At 49.1% G+C, this 22,892-nt stretch overlaps 1 protein-coding gene across 1 annotated transcript in view; it reads left to right on the top strand.

Moving 5' to 3' along the window:
* Positions 1-22,892, top strand: part of LOC142578953 (aromatic-L-amino-acid decarboxylase-like) — a 111,092-nt gene that overhangs the window by 25,951 nt on the left and 62,249 nt on the right. Inside the window, exons 3-5 of the mRNA XM_075688695.1 lie at positions 16,025-16,138; positions 17,468-17,590; positions 18,138-18,272. Coding sequence (XP_075544810.1) covers positions 16,025-16,138; positions 17,468-17,590; positions 18,138-18,272 — 372 coding nt within the window. The remainder of the gene's footprint in view (positions 1-16,024; positions 16,139-17,467; positions 17,591-18,137; positions 18,273-22,892) is intronic.

The raw sequence follows: 22,892 nt of genomic DNA on the forward strand, positions 1-22,892 counted from the left end.
GACCGTCCGGTGTGACGAAGGCGGTTTTCTCGCGGTCCATCTCATCGACACTAATCTGCCAATAGCCGGAGCGGAGGTCAATTGATGAAAAGTATTGGGATCCGTGAAGGCAGTTGAGAGCGTCATCAATGCGAGGCATGGGATAAACATCCTTCTTTGTTATCCTGTTGAGGTGACGGTAGTCAACGCAGAAGCGCCACGAGTTGCCTTTTTTCTTTACTAAGACAACCGGTGATGCCCACGGGTTACTGGCAGGTTCAATGATGTCTTTGTCCATCATCCTGTCTACCTCTTTCTGTATGATGGCCCTTTCTGTTGCGGAGACACGATATGGGGCCGCCTATGAATGGGGCTGGCGTCACCGGTGTTGATGCGATGCGTGATAACAGATGTCTGGCCAAGTGGACGGTCGTCCAAATCAAAGATGTCCCGATAAGAAGACAGGAGGTGACGAAGAGCTGCTTTTTGCTCGGAAGGAAGGTCAGGGGCGATCATCTTAGAAACATCGTCCGCGGGCGTCGAGTACGGAGGAGTGGGTGACAAAGGTCCGTTGGTACTGAGGAAGGATTCAGAGATCAGAGAAGAAACCTCAAATTCTTCCAAAGGAGTGATATGCGCTATGGCGATACCGTGTGGCAGCACATGCGACGAAAATCCAAAATTGAAGATGGGCACGCAAGTGCAGTTTTCGCGGATCCGGATTAAGGTGCTCGGAAGGGCAATATATTGCGCGAAAAAACCACGTCAGTAAGCGACGAAACGACGTACTCGCCATCAGGTACGGGAGGATAGGGCGTCATGAGGACATTTGCAGCCGCTTGTGGAGACAGCCTTGCAAACTCAGCAGAACATAAGCGGTGTGAAGCACAAGTTGTTGCGTCGGCAGAAAGCGGCAGATCCAACTGTACAACACCTGCGGAGCAGTCAATTTGGGCAGAGTGTTTCGAAAGGAAGTCGTGGCCGAGAATTAGGTCGTGCGGACAGTGTTCAAGGACGATAAATAGAACAACGGTATAATGGCCCCCAATGGTCACACGTGCTGTGCACATTCCAAGGACAGGTGAAGTACTCCCATCGGCGACTCGCACAGTGCCCGGCATGGCAGGTGTCTGAACCTTTTTGAGCCTTCGGCGGAGAGCAGCGCTCATAACTGAAAGGTACGCTCCTGTATCAATGAGAGATCTAACAGGAACGCCATCAACTTCAATGTCCAGTAGATTTCCACATGTAGGCAAGGTCAACAGAGGATTTGTGGGCCGGGTGGGAGTTGCAGCTTCACCTCCGGGAGCTGCACCGCTTAGTTTCCCGAAGCGAAGCGACCGGTTGCAGAAGGGGACGAAGAGCGGTGAACGAGAGGCGAACGGGACCTACGACCTTGCGGAGACGGGGAGCGGCTGGATCTTGGTGGAGCACTGTCGGCGTTGATGTTCCTAGTCGGCGTATAGGGCGAGAAAGTACGATTGTCTGGTACTTGGCGATAGTGACTCGGAGACGACCACCGAGGAGGCGACGACCAGTGGTTGCGGCAATGACGGGCGATGTGTCCAATACCGGAGCAATTAAAACAGATGGGTTTATCATCCGCTGTGCGCCAGTCAGCTGGGTTGCGACGGAGTGGCGGAACGCTTTGCGTCTGGGAGCGAGCGGCCGGAGAAATCTGGTAGGTGTTTGTATGGCGGACCGGGCAGAGAGATGGAATGCCCAAACTTGCTATTTCCTCCCGAACGACCGCTTGTATAAGGGAGATAGCGGGCACGCTTTCCCGACAGTCGGAACGAACTGAAGCCGGAGCCATGGCCTCAAGCTCACGGCGAACGATGCGCATGATGTCTTCCGGTCCTGTGGGCTGAACGAACCGCGGCGGGTCTTCGCAAGAAGATGTCGCGGCGGTATTGGGCAATCGGTCGAAAGTTTGAGCGACGCGGCGGCCCTTCGCTTGTTCGAAGCGCTGGCACTCCTTTATAATTGCATCCACAGTGGCACAATCTTTGCCCATCAGGAGATTGAAGGCATCGTCTGCAATACCATTCAGTATGTGACCAATCTTGTCTGCCTCGGTCATGTTGTTATCAGCCTTGCGACAGAGGGCCAGCACATCCTGTATGTACATGACATAGGATTCTGTGGACGTCTGAGCGCGGTACGCAAGTTCTTTTTTTGCTGCCAGCTGACGACCGACAGGTCTGCCAAACAGGTCTCGCATTTTTTTTTTGCAGACATCCCAGCTCGTTAGGTCAGCTTCGTGTGTGTCGTACCATTGCTTCGCAGTTTCTTTTAGATAAAATATTACGTTTGCTAGCATCATTCTTGGATCCCACCTGTTGTTGTCGCACACTCGCTCGTACATCGTAAGCCAGTCCTCGACGTCGGCGTTGTCCATGCCACAAAATGTCCCTGGGTCCCGCGGATGAGTGAGGATGACCGTTGGCCAGGGCTGCTGAGGAGTTGTTGCTTGTGTCGGTTGATTTTCCATTGTGGCGGCAGGTAGATCACGTCCGCTGCGAAGTTCCGTGATTGTACCCCGCACCTCCACCAAAGGTTGCAGGAAGAAAGCAGGCCCACGAGTATAAAATAATGTATATGTACAACAGAGGTATATAGCGTTCAGGGAACTGCCAGACTTCGTCGTCCTCTAGTGTAATTCAACTTCTTCCTTCTCTTCACCGTAACAATATATATATATATATATATATATATATATATATATATATATATATATATATATATATATATATATATATATATATATATATATATATATATATATATATATATATATATATATATATATATATATATATGTTGTTACTCGAACGAAGGAATACGAACTGGGGACTATTTATTTACAAAGTGTATTTACAAAGGATAATGCAGCGCTAGCCAATTCCACCGACAGCTCGAGAGCCAGAGAGCGTTTGTCGTCTTCGTCGGGGCGCCCGCGTGCATCGGCCATAAGAAACACGCAATATGCATGTATCATTATCCCCGGCGGCGGAAGCACCGTCCTTGTGCGTCTAAATATCGGTGATAACAGGAGAGTAATATGGTTTGAGGCGTGCGACATGCACAACGTCAGTGGAATTCGGGGCAGATGAGGCACTGGTACTGACTGGGGCGATTTCGTATAGGTAACTGGAGTCACGGCACGCAGCACTCTATATGGGCATGTGTACCGAGACAGGAGTTTTTCTGACAGGCCAACGTGACGAGTCGGAGACCACAGGAGTACCAGAGATCCAGGCGAAAAGTGGACGTCTCTATGTTGGCGATCGTACAAACGCCGTTGCTTCTCCTGGTGATGCTTCTCCTGGGCTGCCCTGGTGATGGCGTCAAGTGCATACTCGCTGGTCTCTGCTACGGCGGATGGGAGGGATGCGTCCAGTGGCAATGTAGGTTCTCTGCCGAACAACAGAAAGAACGGGGAGTAACCGGCAGTGTCGTGACGCGAAGAATTGTGCGCAAAAGTGACATTGGGTAGAGCAAGGTCCCATTCAGTATAGTCGGACGAGACATACTTTGCAAGCATGTCTGTTAGGGTACGATTCAGACGCTCCGTGAGACCATTAGTCTGTGGATGGTAAGACGTAGCCAGCTTGTGCTTGGTTGAGCAGGACTGAAGGATGTCGGCGATGACTTTTGAAAGAAATGTCCGACCACGGTAAGTGAGCAATTGATGTGGAGCGCCATGCTGCAGAATCACGTCGCGTAAAAGAAAATCGACGACATCTGTGGTGCAGCTTGTTGGAAGTGCTCTGGTGATGGCTTAGCGCGTGGCGTAATTTGTCGCCACAGCGACCCACTTGTTGCCAGATGTGGATAGAGGGAAAGGGCCAAGCAGGTCCAAGCCAACGAGAAAGAACGGCTCCGAAGGTATGTCGAGCGGTTGAAGGCACCCGGCAGGGAGCGTCGATGGTGTTTTTCGGCGCTGAAATTTCTCACGCGCCGCAACGTATTTCCGGATGGAGCGGGCAAGGCCTGACCAAAAGAAGCGCCAGCGAATCCGGTCGTAGGTGCGGGAGACGCCAAGGTGACCTGCCGCTGGTAAATCATGAAGTTCTTGCAGAACAGCTGACCGGAGGTGCTTAGGAATGACGAGGAGTAGGGCAGGACCGTCGGGGCGTACATTGTGGCGATATAATATACACCATCCCGGAGAACAAACAGGTGAAGGGACGAATCACAAGACGAAGATTCCAAGCCATCAATGATGGCGTGCAAGGCGGCATTACGGCGTTGCTCGTCGGCAACGTGTCGCAGCTGAGAAACGGAGAAAACGCAAGCGTCGGCATCGGGGTCAGGGTCGGCGGGTGGTTCGTCCACTGGATAGCGTGATAAACAGTCTGCGTCTTGATGTAATCGGCCCGACTTGTACACTACTGCATAGGAATGTTCTTGCAGCTGCAGAGCCCAGCGACCAAGCCAGCCGGTAGGATCGAGTGAGGAAAGTCAGCAGAGCGCGTGGTGGTCCGTGATTACAGAGAAGTGCGTGCCATACAAGTACGGGCGGAATTTGGAAACCGCCCAACGAGAGCCAGGCATTCACGATCTGTAATCGAATAGTTGCGCTCTGCTGCTGTGAGCAGGCGGCTAGCGTAGGCGATAACACGATCTTGACCCTGTTGGCGCTGGGCTAAGACGGCTCCGATACCGTGATCACTGGCATCGGTACGTACCTCTGTAGGAGAGGACGGATCAAATTGGGCCAGTATAGGTGGCGTCGTGAGAATGTTGGTGAGCTGGGCAAACGCGGCAGTTTGAGCGGGGCCCCACGTAAACGGCACGTCCTTCTTCAGAAGATCAGTAAGCGGTCGGGCAATCGCTGCGAAGTCTTTAACGAAGCGTCGTAAGTAGGAGCAGAGTCCTACAAAACTTCGGACGTCTTTGACAGACTGAGGTACAGGAAAAGACGTAACAGCACGAATTTTCTCCAGGTCTGGTTGAATACCGGAAGCGTCGACGAGGTGGACCAGCACCGTAATCTGCCGACGACCGAAGTGACACTTCGATGAATTTAGTTGCAGCCCAACCTCGCTGAAGACTTGAAGAACAGCTGATAAGCGCTCAAGGTGTGTCTCAAATGTAGGTGAAAATACGAGAACGTCGTCTAGGTAGCAGAGGCATGTTGACCATTTGAACCCTTCAAGTCAAGAGTCCATCATACGTTCGAACGTTGCTGGGGCGTTGCATAGACCGAATGGCATAATTTTGAATTGATATAGGCCATCAGGGGTGACGAACGCGGTCTTCTATCGGTCCTTTTCATCCACAGAAATTTGCCAATAACCAGACCGAAGGTCTATGGATGAAAAGTGTTTGGCACCATGGAGACAATCGAGGGAGTCGTCAATGCGAGGCAAGCGGTAGACGTCTTTCTTGGTAATGCGGTTTAGATGATAATTTACGCAGAAACGCCACGTGCCATCTTTCTTTTTGACAAGTACCACGGGCGACGCCCAAGGGCTCGACGAAGGTTCAGCAATACCTTTGGCAAGCATCTTGTTCACTTCATCTTGAATAACCTTACGCTCTGAAGCAGAAACTCGATATGGCCGGCGATGAATAGGACTGGCATCACTAGTATTTATGTGATGCTTAACAATTGAAGGCTGGCCCAATTGGCGATTGTTGAGGTCGAAGACATCGTGGTAGGAACCCAGGAGGCGGCACAGAGTTGCTGCTTGTTCAGGCAATAGGTCCGCAGCAATCATGGGATCAGCAATCAATGTTGCGTCAGGGAAAATAGCATTCTGTGGACATGGTAAAGAATTTGAGCAGACGTCTATGGAAAACGTCGTGACGCGGTCATCTCCGATAGCACAGAGCGTTGCAACTGATATGTTTTTGGGTAGAACTTCCTTTGTCAGGCCAAAATTAACGACAGGGAGGCATTTTCCGTTTATCGGCGACGGTGACGACGGCGTGGGGTGCAGTGATATTGCGCAGTAAAAGAACATCAGGAACAGGTGTGGTGACGTAATCACCATCGGGCACAGGAAAAGATTATAGCAAATCGACGAAAGTCAAGGCTTTAGGCGACAGGCGGACGTTCGGCAGTTCGGCACGAATATGCGCGAGTAGAGGAAGTTAGAGGCAAAGGGTACCGGCAGAACAGTCGATCAAAGCTGAATGCGCCGTAAAAAAGTCGAGTCCGAGGATTAGGTCATGGGGACAATTGGTCAGCATTATAAAAAGAACAGGAACGTGGCGGTCGGCGATACTGATACGGTAAGTACACATTCCAGCGACGTCAACAGTGCAACAATCGGCCACGCGTACGGCTCGAGTAGTAGGAGGCGTGAGAACCTTCCTCAATCGACGACGGAGGTTACAACTGATTATGGATACTTGGGCTCCAGTATCTATTAACGCCGCCAAAGGGACACCGTCGACGTGAACATCAAGTAAGTTCTGGTTCGTTGGGAGCGTCAGTGGAGGATTTCGACACGACGAAGATAGTGCAGCACTACCCCCAGGAGATGCATGGACTAGTTTTCCGTCCGGGAGGGTCCATAATTGGCCGGCAACAAAAAGCGGCGTGGCTGGGATGACAGCGGCGCTGAGGTGACAGCGAACGAGCACGACCACTGCCATCGACGGATACGCCTAAGGTAGGAGGCATACGGCAAGGCTAGTAACGGCACGGGTCGGCCTATGGGCGAGGAGACGGGGAAAAGAAGCTCGAGTACGGCGACGTACAGGAGGTGCGGCAGTGGGGAGCGACCTGTCCAATGCGGAGGCAACGGAATCAAATGGGCTTGTCGTCCGGAGTTCTCCACTCGGAAGGGTTGCGGTATCTGGGAGGGGAATACCGATCGCTGTGAGGAGTAGGTGTCGGCACCGGTCGGGCGTCAGGTCGGGAGACGGAGCAGGCCGCAGGAAAACCGAGGTTGGCAAATTCTTGCCGCACAACTGACTGAATGAGAGAGATCGCGGGGGCTGGTTGGACAATGGTGGGGTCAAGTGGGCGTGGATAGAACGGCGCAGGACTTGTAGCCTCGAGTTCGCCGCGAACAATACGGGTGACGCGCTCATTTAAGGGTGGTGAAGCGGTAAGGTCGATGCAAGACGACGTCGCAGCCGTGTTAAGGAGCCGGGAGAACTGTGGAATGACGCGGTGGCTTTTGGCGAGCTCAAAGCGGCGGCGTTCCTTGACAATGATGTCGATGGTGGACACATTGTTGAAGACCAAGTTGAGCGCGTCGTCCGCTATCCCCTTAAGTACGTGGCAGGCACGTACCCAGAATTTTTTTTCGGGGGGGGGGGGGGGCAACCCAAGATAACTTTTCTATGTAAATGAGAGGGGGGGGTTTACTAGTACAAATGTGAATAACGCCAAAAAAAAAAACGCGTAAGCCCAGAAAAGAGAAATGAAATAAGGTGTATTTTAGGCACGCCTGTGCGATACACCTCTCCTTTACTTCGCAAAGAACCACACCAAATGGACTCGCGCAGGAAAGAAGCGCAGGAAGAACACTGCCAAGAACAAGTAAAGAAGGTCCCAGAAAGTGTAAAATAAAAATTACTTTAGTAGAATAGAACGTAAAAAACAGCAGTTGGCAACAAAGGCACACGGACCGCGCGGAGTTGTGTTACTCCGCCAGCCAATCACAAAAGCAAACAAAATTGTTGTCATGCGGCCTCTTCAACATGGCATCGTACTTGATATTTCCGGTACGTCTACTGTTCTTGAATAGTCTTTTTATCAGCGGAAATAATGAGGTGTGCAACAGACATGGACAAAATGCATGGAGTCTGCGTACTTCGCATGAAACTTCACAACAAATAGTTGTAGCGAAGCAAGCATGTTATTTCAGTCCAATAAGGAATTAGGCATTCGCCATTCCACTATAATAGGCGAGGGAAAATTACGCTCTAATAATTTTATTTGTGTATTTACCGCCTTATTTGGGTTACAGAAAAAGTTTGAAGTACGAATTATTTGCGGCCTCGCGGAGGAACAGCGGTTGGCGGTTATAAGGGCGTGGGCGGGGCTTCATTGCAAACTTAAGTTGTATCCGACTATAGTAGCGTTTTTTTTTTCAATTAGCTATGGAATAATTATACAGAAATATATATTTGCGGAACAATCACAGTTCTTTTAGGTCCCTCGTTTACTGCTCTAACAATTTAAGTGCCACAACCGACTCGTATTGTTATTTGGGAAGTTACGTAACACCTACATAAGCACAGCAGAGAAGTGGCTATACGTTAGGCGGCTCGAATGATAACTGTAGCAGCGCCATTCAGAACACAAGGAATTGTCCTCCACTTCTGGCGGCGTTTCCTCTACTTCCTTTTTAAATAAAAAGATGGCCCACGAATATTTTCATAAAACAACGGTTAACTTTGTTAATTTTTCGCTTTAACTTCCTGTCTGGTTGTTGCCTTGGCACTCTCCCTTAGTAGATCGCTAAATTTCTCAAATCCTTGCGACTCTTGTTTCCACTTGGCAATTTTGCACGAAAAGAGCTGTACAATTAGGGAAAAACCAGACGAGTTAACGGGTGACAGTCATACTGCCTATGAGCGGAAGGGTTATTGCAGGGTTTGATGATGGACGCTGTCTCGCATTATCTTATTTTCCATCTTATCTAACCCATATCACGGGTATAAGGTTCCGAGGTTCTGTCAGCGTCGTGGCGAGCCGTCACTTGAGGAAATAATGAGACAAAAAGAAAAGTTAAACGCAATTGGCATTTTCTCTGGCCCCAACTCGTTCCATGTGCATACAGACCAGCTGACCTCGAATCCCTTTCCTGGTCCCTGGATCAGTCTAAATGAAGAAGGTTGAACTAACGAAGCAACAACGATGCGCGTGACCGTTGAATAAACGGTGACAACTGAATGCATCTGGAGTTATCCGCGCGGGCACCGAATTGATGAGGAAACTGGCCTTCACATCCCAGGAGATGCCGATAACTACCGCCATCCAAAAGGAGTGAAAAAGGCAGAAAAATGTTGACCGACGAATACCTGTCAAGTCTCAACCTTGATTTGGCGGCGCTTTAGGAATGTGCGTGAGAAGTGGTGGCGTGGGCGGGGAGGGAGGTGGGTGGGCATGCGTCCTAATTTCGGGGGGGAGGGCCCTCCAGGGCCCCCCCTTGGGTACGTGCCTGGTACGTGACCAACTTTGTCAACCTCGGCCATTTTGTCGTCGACTTTCCGGCAAAGAGCGAGCACGTCTTGTATGTACGAGACATACGATTCAGTAGAAGACTGAACTCGGGTAGCAAGCTCTTTTCTAGCAGCCAGCTGCCGACCGGTGGGATTTCCAAAGAGGTCGGTGAGCTTCTCCTTGAAAGCATCCCAGCTAGAGATCTCTTCCTCGTGTGTCCAGAACCCGACACGAGGAGTTCCATCCAAGAAGAATAGGACATTCGCTATCATAATGGTAGGGTCCCAGCGGTTGTTTTGGCTAACACGCTCATACAGTGTGAGCCAGTCCTCAACGTCGACATTATCTTGGCCGGAAAATATGCCAGGATCGCGGGGGTTCGTAACCGTAACGTACGTGGTTGGTGGGGTCGCAGGAGTAGAAACAGACGAGGTGTCGTCACCGGGCCATTGCAGAAAGCAGGATGGTGCGGCCGCTGCGTAGCTCCGTGGCGAGGACGGGGAACGGCGTCTTCCGACAAAATGTTACGCGAACGAAGGAATAAGAACTGGAAACTATTTACAAAGTGTATTTACAAAGGATAATGCAGCGCTAGCCAGTTCAGCCGACAGCTCGAGAGCCACAGAGCGTTCGTCGTCTTCGTCGGGGCGCCCGCATGCATCGGCCACAAGAAACACGCAATATGCATGTATCAATATATATATATATATATCTATATATATATATATATATATATATGTGTGTGTGTGTGTGTGTGTGTGTGTGTGTGTGTGTGTGTGTGTGTGTGTGTGTGTGTGTGTGTGTGTGTAAAGAGAAATTAGTGAGGCTACTTTTCAAACGTATACAGAGAACTATAGCGATGCTACAAGGTAATTAAATACTCGTCCTGCTTACCTTGCAGCATCGCTCAATTCTATATATATATATATATATATATATACCCCTTTTCTTCTCGTTTGTGTGTGTGTGTGTTCCCGAAAAATTAAATGCGTCTCTCCATTGGTCACATAAAAATACAGATATTTTATTTGAAGACTCAAATTATAATGATGCTGCTATACAGGTTGTCCCACATAACTTAATTGAGCCAAAGCTTTAAAATGAAAGGCACTACGGGCGCAAGTTGAACCGAATGCACAATGTTGGCACTGGCCTAGACTTACCTAGACTATTTTTTTTTTCCTCTTAACTAATGGATTAGTTATGTTTAATTAATCGACTTTTTAAGTATTGGCTGCAGACCCCAAGTGTGATACGCAAAGTTGTAGAGTACCTTGAGAAACTTCTCAATAAATTGTTTCCAACACGATATATCTCACGTGGTCCTTTTTTCCGCGTTCCAAAGAAAGCCCGCGAAATATGAAAAAATATACCACGTGATGGAGCGATTGCGCACTGTTATTGTGCAAGCATGCGTTGGATGAACAAGGTCGGCTGCAATGAGACTGGCCCGCGACAGGGCGTCGTTTCTGGTGTAGGTATCTGGGCATGCGGCTTTTATCGCACGAAGGCGCAAATGCGTGCTGCTGGCCGAGCGGTGCCGAAGCGATAAAGCGTCTAACGAGACGAAAGAGAACAAGAACATAGGTTTATTTTTTGAGGCTTAAAATGGGGCAAGAGCTGGCTGCCTTGCCTACGGAGTGTAATGGGGATAGGTGGGTAGGCGGCGTTAGGGGGCCGGAATGATTTTCCAGTGACCTTCAATCCAAAAAGCGCCCTTTGATTATAATGCGTGTTCGAAGAGGTAGGTCACCATCTGCTGCAATGCACATTTGGCATCTCATAGGCAGATCTTCCGAGGCGTTCTTGATCATGGTGTCGGGGATGGAGTTGCAGACGTCTTATTTTTTCTTTTAGGTTTTCTGATGTTGTGGTTGGTGTCCGGTATACTTGATCCTTGACGTAGCCCCAGAGAAAGAAATCGAGGGGAGTTAAATCTGGCGAGCTTGCCGGCCAAGCAATGGACCCATGCCGTCCTATCCACTGCTGCGGGAATACTTAATGCAGCCATTTGCAAGCTTTTCTACTGCACGTGCGCGGGAGCACCATCGTGCTGATACCGAATATCCTTGATCCTAGCCAATGTAACTTCGCAAAGAAAATGCTCAAGCACCCCATCAAGGATGTCGTTGACGTATCTTTCGCCTGTAAGCATGTTGCCAAAATACACGGGGCCATTGATAGTGCCACCGTAAATTGCACACCACACATTAACCGACCACTGATATTGATGATGTCTTCAAAATGCAGTGATGGTTTTCGTCGCTTCAATAGTGAGCATTGTGGATGTTCACTTGGGCATTACGTCAGAAGGTAGCTTCATCGGTCCACAGTATTTTGTTCACAAAGCCTAGGTCCTCTTCCTCTTGATTATAATCCAGTTTGCAGGGTTTTTTTTTATTTTGGAAATCGCGTGGCTCCAACATCTGGTACAGCTGCACGTGGTACGGATGAAGTTGCCTCTTCTTAAGTGCTCTCGATCCACATTGAAGACTTTGACACTCCACCTTCAGGACCCACACAGTCCACACTACGAACACTTGCATGTAGGTTTGAAGGAAACTTTGACAGGATATCTGTCTCCACGTCCTCACAAAGGATTGAAGATTTATGTCGTTTCTTCGAAAAAGTCCCAGTCTGTTTCAGCATTTCATATGCACGCACAATCGTCATTGAGTTCGGACGCGTACCTGGATGCCAGATTTGAAATAGCTCAACTGCGCGCCTTCTATGTCCTTTTGACACACCTAGAGCCAAAATCATGTCCGCTTTTTCCTGATTGGAGTAAGCTATATCTGCTGCTCAACGGTGGTCACAGCCAAATAGCGTTGCTGTGGAGAACACGCAGGGATACGGGCGCCTGAGGAGCACTGGATATATTGCAGTTCACTGGGATTGGTTCAAACGAGGTACATAAAGTATGATCTCCATCCGGTAAACTGAAACAGCCTGCGGGCGCACTCTCTCAGGGACTGACGCGCCGGTCACGGTGCACAAGTGTGAAGCCAGACGTGGCCACCGATACTGCAGTCACGAAGCGATGCGCACGTGCGGGGTACGAGATCAAAAAAGAACGTCTGGTAGGCAGTATGTGTGAGAAGGAGAGCAGACGGGGCCAGTGCGAAGAGTCATCGTCTGAATATAGCTTGAATATAGACTCAAGATGCTGCTTTCGTCTTTTTTTTAGTGGCCTCAGATGCTTAATTTATCGTTTCGACAACGCTCGGCCAGCAGCATGCATTTGCGCCTTCGTGCGGTAAAAGCGGCATGCCCAGATACCTACACCAGACATAACTCCCTGTCGCGGTTGTCTGGCTGCAGTCTACCTTGTTCGTCCATCGCATGCTTGAGAGCAGCACAATAACAGTGCGCAATCGCCCCGTCACGTGGTATTTTTTTCATATTTCGCGGGCTTTCCTTGAAATGCGAAAAAAGGACCACGTGAGATATATCGTGTTGGAAACAATTTATTGAGAAGTTTCTCAAGGTGCTCTACAACATTGCGCATCACACTTGGGGTCTGCAGCCAATACTTAAAACGTTGATTAATTAAACATAACTAATCCGTTAGTTAAGGGGAAAATAAAAATATAGCCTGAGTAACTCTAGGCCAGTGCCAACATTATGCATTCGGTTCAACTTGCGTCCGGAGTGCCTTTCATTTTTAAAACTTTGGCTCAGTTAAGATATGTGGGACCACTTGTATATTACCAACTGTTTTGCTGCTTCACGGTATTACTCCTCGATCAGTTTCAATTAGGTTCAATTAGAACCAGATGGCATACCAAGCTCCATTAATGTTCAGTTGAAATCAATTGAACCTCTAATAATGGCCAGTTGTAGCCAACTAGACTTTCAATTATGTCTAATTGGAACCAATTGGGTCCCATTGAAAAGCCCCATTGAGCTCATTTATTCTTTTTTTTTCTATTTTTTTACTCAACTGCATGCTTCACTGTCACGTGTGGTTTACTTAACCAAATACACCACTGCGAAGCGCGCGGCGCCGCAACTGTCTACATTTACCGGCGCGCAGGCCTACACCACGGTTCTTGAGTTCACTGGTGTCATGACACCACAGTTGGGCAACCCTTAGATGGAGCAGCGTCTTGTCCACCGAGATGATGTTTCCGACATCACAATTTCTTTATTGCGATCGATACTCTGTGTTTTAACACATTTCTACAATAGACTGCCAATACAATACAGTCATAAAGCGCTAGGAGGGCAATTTATGGTTTCGGCGCGTCGTGTAATGCGTCGAGCCAGACGACCGATGGCCTGTTCTGAGTGACAGAATGGGCGCCGAGGGAATGAAAGCGCAGTCGAGGACGAGGATTTGGTGGTGCGATGAGATTAGGAAACTTTAGGGCATGGGATGGAGCCAGATCACGCAAGACAAGGGTAAATGGAGACCGATGGAAGAGGCCTTCATTTCGCAGTAAACGTAAGTTGACCATGACGGTGACGTCGACGACAACGAAAAAGATTAGTGCAGTCGCTCAAGGGTTTGGCCATGCACTAGGGTGATACCATTTTCGAGTCCCTGTGGGAGCCTTGTACAGGAACACTAGAAAGGAAGAAAAAAAGGTGCGCCGCCACCAAAAGTGCCGCTGACGAAGAGCGCCTCAATTATATATGAGCAAAATGGGCTCGCAACAAATATTTTCGGAGCATTTTTCAATAGAACGCGCTGTACCAACCTGGTCGTCCTCTGGTGTTAAGCGTGTCTGATTTTGGGGCCTCGGCCGCGCTTTAGGCACGGCACGAGTAGCACTACGAAAGAGTACAGAGGGCGGTTAGCACGCACAATTTAACTGACGAGAAACACTGTGCAGGGCCCGCAGCTAATACTGCATCACCGGCGGGAAGTTTATCGGTGCTTAAAACCCATTTCTGCGAAATTCATGCCATCAGTCTATGAAAGTTTGTGGCTGAGCTCCACTACAATGTTTGAAGCACTGCACAATAAAAGCGCTGATTGTAACCTCGCACTGCAGTGAAAATACTGCGGCAAGCGCTAGACCCCACGGGATTGCGTGTGGGCTGCGTAAGCGGCTCTTGAAGCCGCGTTTTCGCATGGTCGAAAAGGCTATTAGGTCGTTCACTTTCTTTTCTTTTTTTCTGTCGATTGCTCACGGTGTGCATCCGTGGAAATGTTTTAAAAAATTACAAAAAAGAAACAGGTTCGGAATTTTCAATGCACTAGACAAATGCTATCGCGCATGAACCTTACCAACACCGGTGTCGTAAACCACTAAAAGAGGCAGGAATTGAATAAAGCCAGGATCGACACGAAGTTACGCGGCTTTCCGACTTACGCTTAGGCGCTGAAGCTACGCTTGTCAAAGTACTGATGGTAATGTGATTAACTGGGTGGCTGAACGGACATCACACAAGGAGAAATGGACTGGATCATCGCAAACTACCATCTCAAATAAAATGTCTGCTTAGCGCCAGAATACATAATTCAGTGCATTTTGCAGTCAGCCTATAGAATACATTGACGTCCAACCGAGCTATCCAGGAAGATTTGTCGCTCACGCAGGCGATCCTCCTTTCTTTTTTTAATGTGATGTGTTCCGACAAGTTATCGTGCATACTTGCTTTTACTTTTGAAGACAATGTCTTCCTTGGCGAGTTACCCCCACTTAACCGTATTGCATATGCGTGTTTCGAGCTTCTATCGTGTGCCGAGACCGGAGATAAGCAGTCGATAAATGTGGGCCCATCCCGAAGGTAGTGCAGTCTAAAAATATGGCCCGTTCCCGTGGGTACACGCAGTCTAAAAATGTGGGCTGATGCTTAAGAAAGTGCAGTAAAAATAATTTCAGCAGTCCGACGCTCCTCCTACTCCCCTCGCACGAGGGGTGACACAAGTGCAATAACTTAGCCCCATTCTCATCCCCAACTCACTCAAGAATACATTGTTTTTTATCGACGTCAACTAGAGGTTGAATCACCTTCCAGTTCTTTTTTTTTCCTGAATGTTAACCTCTGAAAAAACAACTTACATTTGAAGGTAGAACATTCGGTCGGCAAACAAGAGAGGTCATTACTTCTGTTATTGTCAGCTGATGCTCCCGCTAGTCAGCGGTGCAGTCTTTCTTTTTCAATACTACTACTTTTATTTTCTGGGGCTTGACATGCCAAAACCACAGTCTGATTACAAGGACCGCCTTAGTGGGGGACTCAAGATTAATTTTAACCACCTTGGTTTCTTTATTAACGTACACCCAAAGCACGGTACACGAGGGTCTTCTTTTTTTTTTGCATTCCGCCCTCACCGAAATGCGGCCAGCGTGGCCGGGATCGAATCCTTGATCTCATGCTCAGCAGCGGAATGCCATAGTTAGAGAGCTACCGCGGAGGGTGACTGTGCACTGTGTGGCTATTAGTAGTCAATAAGGTTAACGGAAAAAGCACAAACTAATCCACCAAGGTATCCTAGGTAAGTCCTGACGTCAAGACATTGAAGTCGACATACCCGGAAATTCGCCGATGAACATCGTTCATCAGCCGAAGACTAACGGTACCGGAAACACTGGTCGCTACCACGTTTATTTTCACCTTTGTTCATTAACCACCTGGCATTATTAACGTGTACCATGCAATACATGGTACACGGGCATTTTTGCATTTCGCCGCCATGGATATGCAGCCGCCACGGTCAGGATTTGATTCCGTGACCTCGTGCTTAGCAGCGCAACGCCAAAGCCACTAAGAACCATGGCGGGTAAAAGAATTCCCGAGGAAGATTTGCAAAGCGAGCTTTGGCAACCAACCCGCTGTTTCTCACATTAATTTATATCACATTGTGCTATTCTGCTAGATAAAGATTAATGAGTGTTGGTGCGATCAGCACCATATATTTATATCGTTTTTTTCTTTCTTTTCTTTCTCTTGCAGATGACCCACTGGCACTCACCACATTTCCATGCCTACTTCCCAACAGGCCAAAGCCCGCCTTCGCTTCTTGCGGACATGCTCAGCTCCACGTTCGCTATAGTCGGATTTACATGGGTACTTTTCAAACATTTTGCATGGCATGGAAGGTATTCAGATATACGTCTCCAGAATTCGAAGCACATTCCGCAGGTATCTTTCCTCAAAACTTTCCCTCATCACTGCAGGCAAAACTATGTCGAATACCACGGTGCTCTATGTTATGTTTCAGAGATGAACTTGTCGAAAGCAGGTGCGCGCTAAAATTATTTATCAAAGTGCTAAATAATAAATTTTGGTTACAGTTTATTGGTGAGTTTCGCATAAAACCTCGCACCCGCTGCCTCGAATAGCTCGCTGTCGAAATAGTACGACCTCTTTTCTCAAAGTGTTTCCACTGTTCCGGTATTTTAAAAAAGAAAGCACTCTTCGCTGAAGCACCTGGTATAATGTTACCAGTTTCAGGAATCTGCGGTCAGGTGTCGACAATCAAGGAACCGACAACACGCGTAAGTATATATAATCAGACAAGTTGTCGTGAATACAACTTCACGACACGGTGTTTGCCAAGTTCAGAGACCCGTTTATTCTCAGTATGTTTGCCGTACGGTGGCCACGTTTTAATATATGCCTGCCTGTAGTCTTGTCTTTAATATACGAGTGGGCGAGCACGAAGCGCAATTGCAGGGCGTATACAATTGGCGCATTCTCAGTAGATGTCAATGCGATCTTATAGCCGCACCGTCCGCATGGGCCATAAGCACAACCATAAGTATTACGTGTTGGGCGTTCTGAACCGTTTGCTAGCAAGCGGCACACGCAACATCGCCTTCTGACTGTGGCGAAAGAGCCCTGGCGAGGCTCGCCACAACGCAGGTGACGATCTTGGAGGCCATGTCCTGGCAACCGTACTGGGTCTCACTTAGACAGTATGCATACAGACCTCTAGATCCCGCACTTCATGTACTTTTAATTCGTATACTACTCTATTTAAACAAAAGATCCGATTGTTGTTTAGCCTTACGCAGAAGCGATTTCTTAACTAGCGCAAGAGCAATGTTTAAATAGTAATTTTACGTCTTGGTGAAGTAAGCCGCATCGGTTCAGAAACAATCGTATATGGAGCGTACTCTTGGAACCGATTTCGTGTGTATGCAAGATACTGACACAGTGCGGGGAGGCCCCCAAAGGGATGGGTTATTGGCTAAAGGGCCGAGTTTCTTCGCTACGAACTTCGAAAAACCTAAAATTCCGATGTTCACTGAGAGGTTCATGAACGCACCGAGTTCCAGATTGGCATACGTAGACTGCGAAAAAAATCCAGCATTTTTGCCGGTGCCGTTATCAGGAGAATTTTTTCACCTTTTTTAATACGTAGTGTCTCACATTTTCCGGGAAACTTTCCAGATTGCGAGCCCAGCAAACACCGAACTGGAAATGGTGGTCATGGATTGGCTGGGAAAGGCTATCGATCTTCCGAGTGACTTCCTCTTCTCCACGCCTGGTATCAACGGTGGCGGCGTCATACAAGTATGGCACAATTTCCCTTTCAGTCACGCGTTCCATGAAATTGCATCCAATAAAGGTGGCACTTAAAGTGAGAAGACATACAACAATGCTTTTATGGCGTCGCGACTCACAAGTAGATATTTCAAGCATTGGATTGGGCTTTATTATAGGCAACTGATTGCTTTCTTGAGGTACCATTCCGACTGTTTTAGATGGCAAACTACGGTCATTTTTCATGACAAACCTCGCGGCGTTTCAGAAGCGAGTATCCTAGACTGACAAGGTCGATCCCCCCAAAGAACCTCGGTGAGTGGGCACATTCCATCATTGTTGGTACGCTCGCGTAATTTTTATTGTATTGGATATAGGGCCTCACAAACTAAGAAGTAATCGACTCGCCTCAGATTCCGCGTCGCCTGCACAACAGACGTGCCCCTTTGCGCCTCCTTAGGAATAATATTGACTGAAACATCTCTCTCAAATTGGCAGTTTTCGCCACTCCAAAGTTCTTCGCTTCGATTCTTCACACAGTCCAACGCGATGCTGTCTCTACCTCTCGCTTCCCCAGAGCACAGCCAGCGAGTGCACCCTGACGGCGGTCCTCGCCGCAAAGACCAAGGTCACCACTCTCCTGCTGCATCAGAATCCATCGCTGAGGCCCTCCCAAGTGTGGGACAAACTCGTCGTTTACGCCTCCTGTCAGGTATCGTTACAACTCCATAAGGGCTATAATGTGATCAAGACCATGCCCCTTCGAAGGTGGTGCGCTTCGTGCGGCAAGCACATTCGGCGCGTGGAAGAAAAGCTTGCGTGCGTGCGTGTGTGTGTGTGTGTGTGTGTGTGTGTGTGTGTGTGTGTGCGTGCGTGCGTGTGTGTGTGTGTGTGTGTGTGTGTGTGTGTGTGTGTGTGTGTGTGTGTGTGTGTGTGTGTGTGTGTGTGTGTGTGTGTGTGTGTGTGTGTGTGTGCGCGTGCGCGTGTGTGCGTGTGTGTGTGTGTGTGTGTGTGTGTGTGTGTGTGTGTGTGTGTGTGTGTGTGTGTGTGTGTGTGTGTGTGTGTGTGTGTAAAAGAGCAGGCTATGTAACTTTTAAGAAACTGTTCTCCACACTTGCACATGTTCCTGGCTTTTGCGGTTTACTGTGATGCGGTAGGACTCTATCCTGATAAACAGATAGTGCAGGATACGCGTGGATGGAACATAAATAAACTGTTATTTGTTTTGCGCCGTGATATACGCACAACATTCAACAGCGTTCGCAAAAATAAAGACGTTACAAATCGCCAATAGGCACCTTGCGATGAAAACGCTTTCATTTATTGTAAACATGCAGGGTGGTCGCAAGCAGGAAAAATGGCTCGAAATTCGAACGCAGCTGAATGACCAAGCTATTAGCGTGTACGCCTTGACCAAAACGCTTCTACGAGATTTGAAGCAGCCGCCTGTTATTGGAAATTTTGTATGGGATAAGTGCTACCGAATTACTGGGTCAAGGAAAGGCGGAGGTGTAGGCATGCTAATTAGGCGAGGTATGAGTTGGCAAAGGATAAAATAGACTTCTAGGGAGCATTTATGGATTAGTGGCACATGGGAACTAAACATGACGTGGCTGGGAGTAGCTTACCTATGAACAGGTAGTGATAGCAGAGCTAAAAATAAGCAATTGTTTGATCTCATTAGAAGCGATATTAACGAGTTCAAGAAATCAAGGCAGGTGGTATTAGTGGGAGATATGAATGCGCACATGAAGGATTTAGACGGGCATAGTGATTACAACGGTTCTCTAGCGGTGGATCTGTGCGATGAACAGAACTGTATATTAGTTAACAGGGAGAGTAAGTGTCATGAACAGGTAACGTGGCAATGCGGAATCAGGCAGTCATGTATCGGCTACGCCTTAGGCTCAGAAACGGTCTACGAACGGCTAGACCAAATTACGATAGATGAACATGTAAAATATAACTTGGGTAGTGATCGTAAACTCTTAACCTTAAGTTATATTTTCCATGTTCATCTATCGTTATTTGGTCTAGCCGTTCGTAGATCGTTTCTGAGCCTAAGGCGTAGCCGATACATGACTGCCTGATTCCGCATTGCCACGTTACCTGTTCGTGATCGTAAACGTTTAACCTTAAGGAGGAAGAAGTAGGCGCATAACGGTGGGACGCGCTTCACATCGGCTTCGCAGTTTTTCGATGACTGTGCCGGATTATCACCTAGTGCTACAAAAATTCTTGCACCAAGTGTTCCGTGTAGTCATCAGGACCACGAGGATACCTGCCTTTGAGGTAGGGGACCATTTTTAGGGACTTTAAGGACAATTGTGTGCCCACCCAAGGCGAGTCGTCGCTAAGCCTAGGCTTGCTCCGCCGACCGCTTGTCCTAGCCGCCGCGGCCGACGGGCGGTCGCTGCTGGAACGCTCATTATTCCGAATTCTACCTGCATCATGGCCACTCCCATGAGTGTTGAAATAGAGGGGAGGATATTCACCCCGAAGAAGTAACCAGGACCCTGGGCTGGCGCATCGCCGGTGAACGCAAGTCCCGACCACGTCAGCGAGACCTAGGTCTACCCAATGCACTTCAATCAAAACCCTCCGGTGCCGGTCATAGACCCGGGAACGCTAAAGATACGTTAATCAAGAGAGCGCGCATGCCTGTATTGCCCCGAGACGATACCAAGATCGTGGTGAGACCACGCGGGGGTCTGAATATCAGCAAGGTCGGCCATATGGAAGTTGGCCGGGCCATTTATGCTGCGGCTGGAGTCACCAAAGAAGAATGGATCCGGGACGTGATATGCCCGAATTACCAGCAAAACATCGTTGTCATCAGTACTTCAAAGAGAGAAAATGCTAACCGGTACGTTGGAGTCACCAAGATTGTCGTCCAAGGAAATGAGCACGAGGTCAGCGCCTACGAATAGGCCCCCCATGGCATGACCAAGGGAGTCATACGAGGCGTCCCCCTCGGAGACACGGTTCAAGAAATCAACGAGAACATCGTCAACGAATATAACCCCACTGGTGTAGAGGCCAACCGCATCGCTAACACGACGTCTGTGGTGATCGCCTTCAATGGACCCAAAGTGCCGAACTACGTTCGTTACGGGCAGATAGATATCTGCTATCAGTGCGGTCGCCTGGGTCACCGCATGGATGTTTGCCCTAATCCAGCAGACCGGATCTGCCGGGGATGTGGTGCTCGAAATCCCGATGAACAGCACAAGTGTACCCCCAAGTGTGACCTCTGTGGAGGAGAACATTTGACCGCAGACAAGGTGTGCAGAGCTCGCTTCAAGATCCCGTACGTGGTACGGAAACGCCGGTGGGAGCGGAAAGATACCAACTACACGTCTGCGGAAGCCTCCAAACCGCCACGTCGGGAGGGAGCAGCTACGTCAGGATACCGGAATCACTCTCTTTCCCGTGAAGGCGGACGAGGGCGGAGCAGCAGCTGCGCCTCAAAGCCGGGCTTGAGAGCGTCGTCGCCGGGTGACGTGGCCGGCAGCAGCTGCAGCGGGCGCCGCCGGGAGTCGCGCTCAAGGTCGAAGACCCGGAGCCAGACACCGTCGAGGAACGCCGCTAAACAGGTGGGCTGGGTAGTTAGATCTCCTATCGCTCTTAGCAACAAATATTTCCCTCCCCTTCCCCAGACTCCCAAGAAAGATTGTGAGGAATGCATGCAACTCAAAGCGCTTGTAGTTAAGCAAAATGAGCAAATCAGTGCGCTTCTTGCGCGCATGGAGGCATTAGAAAAATCGAAAAGCAGCGAGGATGTCACAAAACGCAATATTGCCGAGAGGGACGCTCAACCGGAGCCCCCGGTAACAGCAATGGAGGCAGAGAAAATTGAATTGAGTCCATCTGAGGAACCGGCGTGGGCCAAGCCCATTCAAGCCCTCACCGAGATGGTCACACAGCTTGCCAGCCAGATCGGCTTGGTAACGTCCAAGATGGCCAAGTTCGACGCGCTAGAAGCTAATGTCAACCAGCTCATACTAACCACTCAAAAAGCTAAAAAGGGAGCCCCGTATGGTAAACCGTGCATGGGGAGTAGTCTCACGACTACCAACCTGAGCCAAGATGGCGGCCAGGCGTAAAAACATGAAGATACAACGATCTTAGCCCAATGTAACTGTCGAGGAATTAAGGACAATATAGGCGAATTACAACAATACATAGATAATGCGGAACACAAACCGGATATCCTTGCAATACAAGAAACGAACTCGCGACCAAAACTCGCTGGGTACGTCATATACACCGATCCCAGTGAGAAAAGCACAGCGATCCTAGTCCGAAGCAACATAGCTGCAACGCAGCACATTACCAGGCAGAGAGGGTGTGAACACGTCCTCTTGGAAATTCACAGCAGAGGCATAGGAAGCAAAGACAACATCTTTATACTGAACGCATACTGTCGGCCCTCCAAGAAGAACCTCGACATAGAGGGCACGTTACTCGACAGCAAGGGAGAGGCAGGCAGCCGACCCCTATTGATATTAGGAGATTTCAATGCGCCTCACACAATATGGGGCTACAAATTTTGCTCCAAGGGAGGCAGGGTGCTGGCGAACCTCATGGATCAGCAAACATTAGCCCTACTCAACGAACCAGACACTCCCACCCGCATGGGCACAAGTACGACCCGGGATACCACTCCGGTCCTTACCCTGCTGAGTGGAACCTTAGACGTGGCGTGGCAGAACACAGGCGTGAACCTGGGGTCGGACCACGATATCCTCAATATTACGATCAGGGGGCCCGCTTTCAAGGCCAGAATGGGAACAACAAGGATAACTGACTGGGACAAACTTCGAAAAAGGCAAGCAGCCGATGAAGACGAGGACACGAACAGCACCAAACCGTATGGGGAATGGGCTAAGGAACAACTCGAGCTGGTAGAAAAATACACCCAGAAAATTGCGACCGCACTGCAGACACCCTGTGTGGACGCAAAGCTTGCCCACCTTTGAGAAACACGACACAGCCTCACCAGACGCTGGAAGAAACAACGACACAACAAAAAACGTCGCAAACGCATCCATGATCTCAACAAGCAAGCCGCTGAATATGCGTCCAAGCTGTGCAGAGAGAACTGGCTGAGCGTGTGTGATGGACTACAGGGCACCCTTTCTACCAGGAAGACGTGGTGCCCCCTTCGTCACCTGATCGATCCTCTCGGCAGCAAGAGCGCCACAAATCGAAGCCTCACGCGCACCCTCAACAACTATACTGGGGGTGCCGACAAACTCATCAACGACCTGAAGGTCAAGTACCTGAAAACGGAGAAGGGTGATATCGCACCTCCCGACTACGCAGGACC

The sequence above is a fragment of the Dermacentor variabilis genome, chromosome 1, assembly GCF_050947875.1.
Source record: "Dermacentor variabilis isolate Ectoservices chromosome 1, ASM5094787v1, whole genome shotgun sequence".
In the NCBI taxonomy this organism is placed as follows: domain Eukaryota; kingdom Metazoa; phylum Arthropoda; class Arachnida; order Ixodida; family Ixodidae; genus Dermacentor; species Dermacentor variabilis.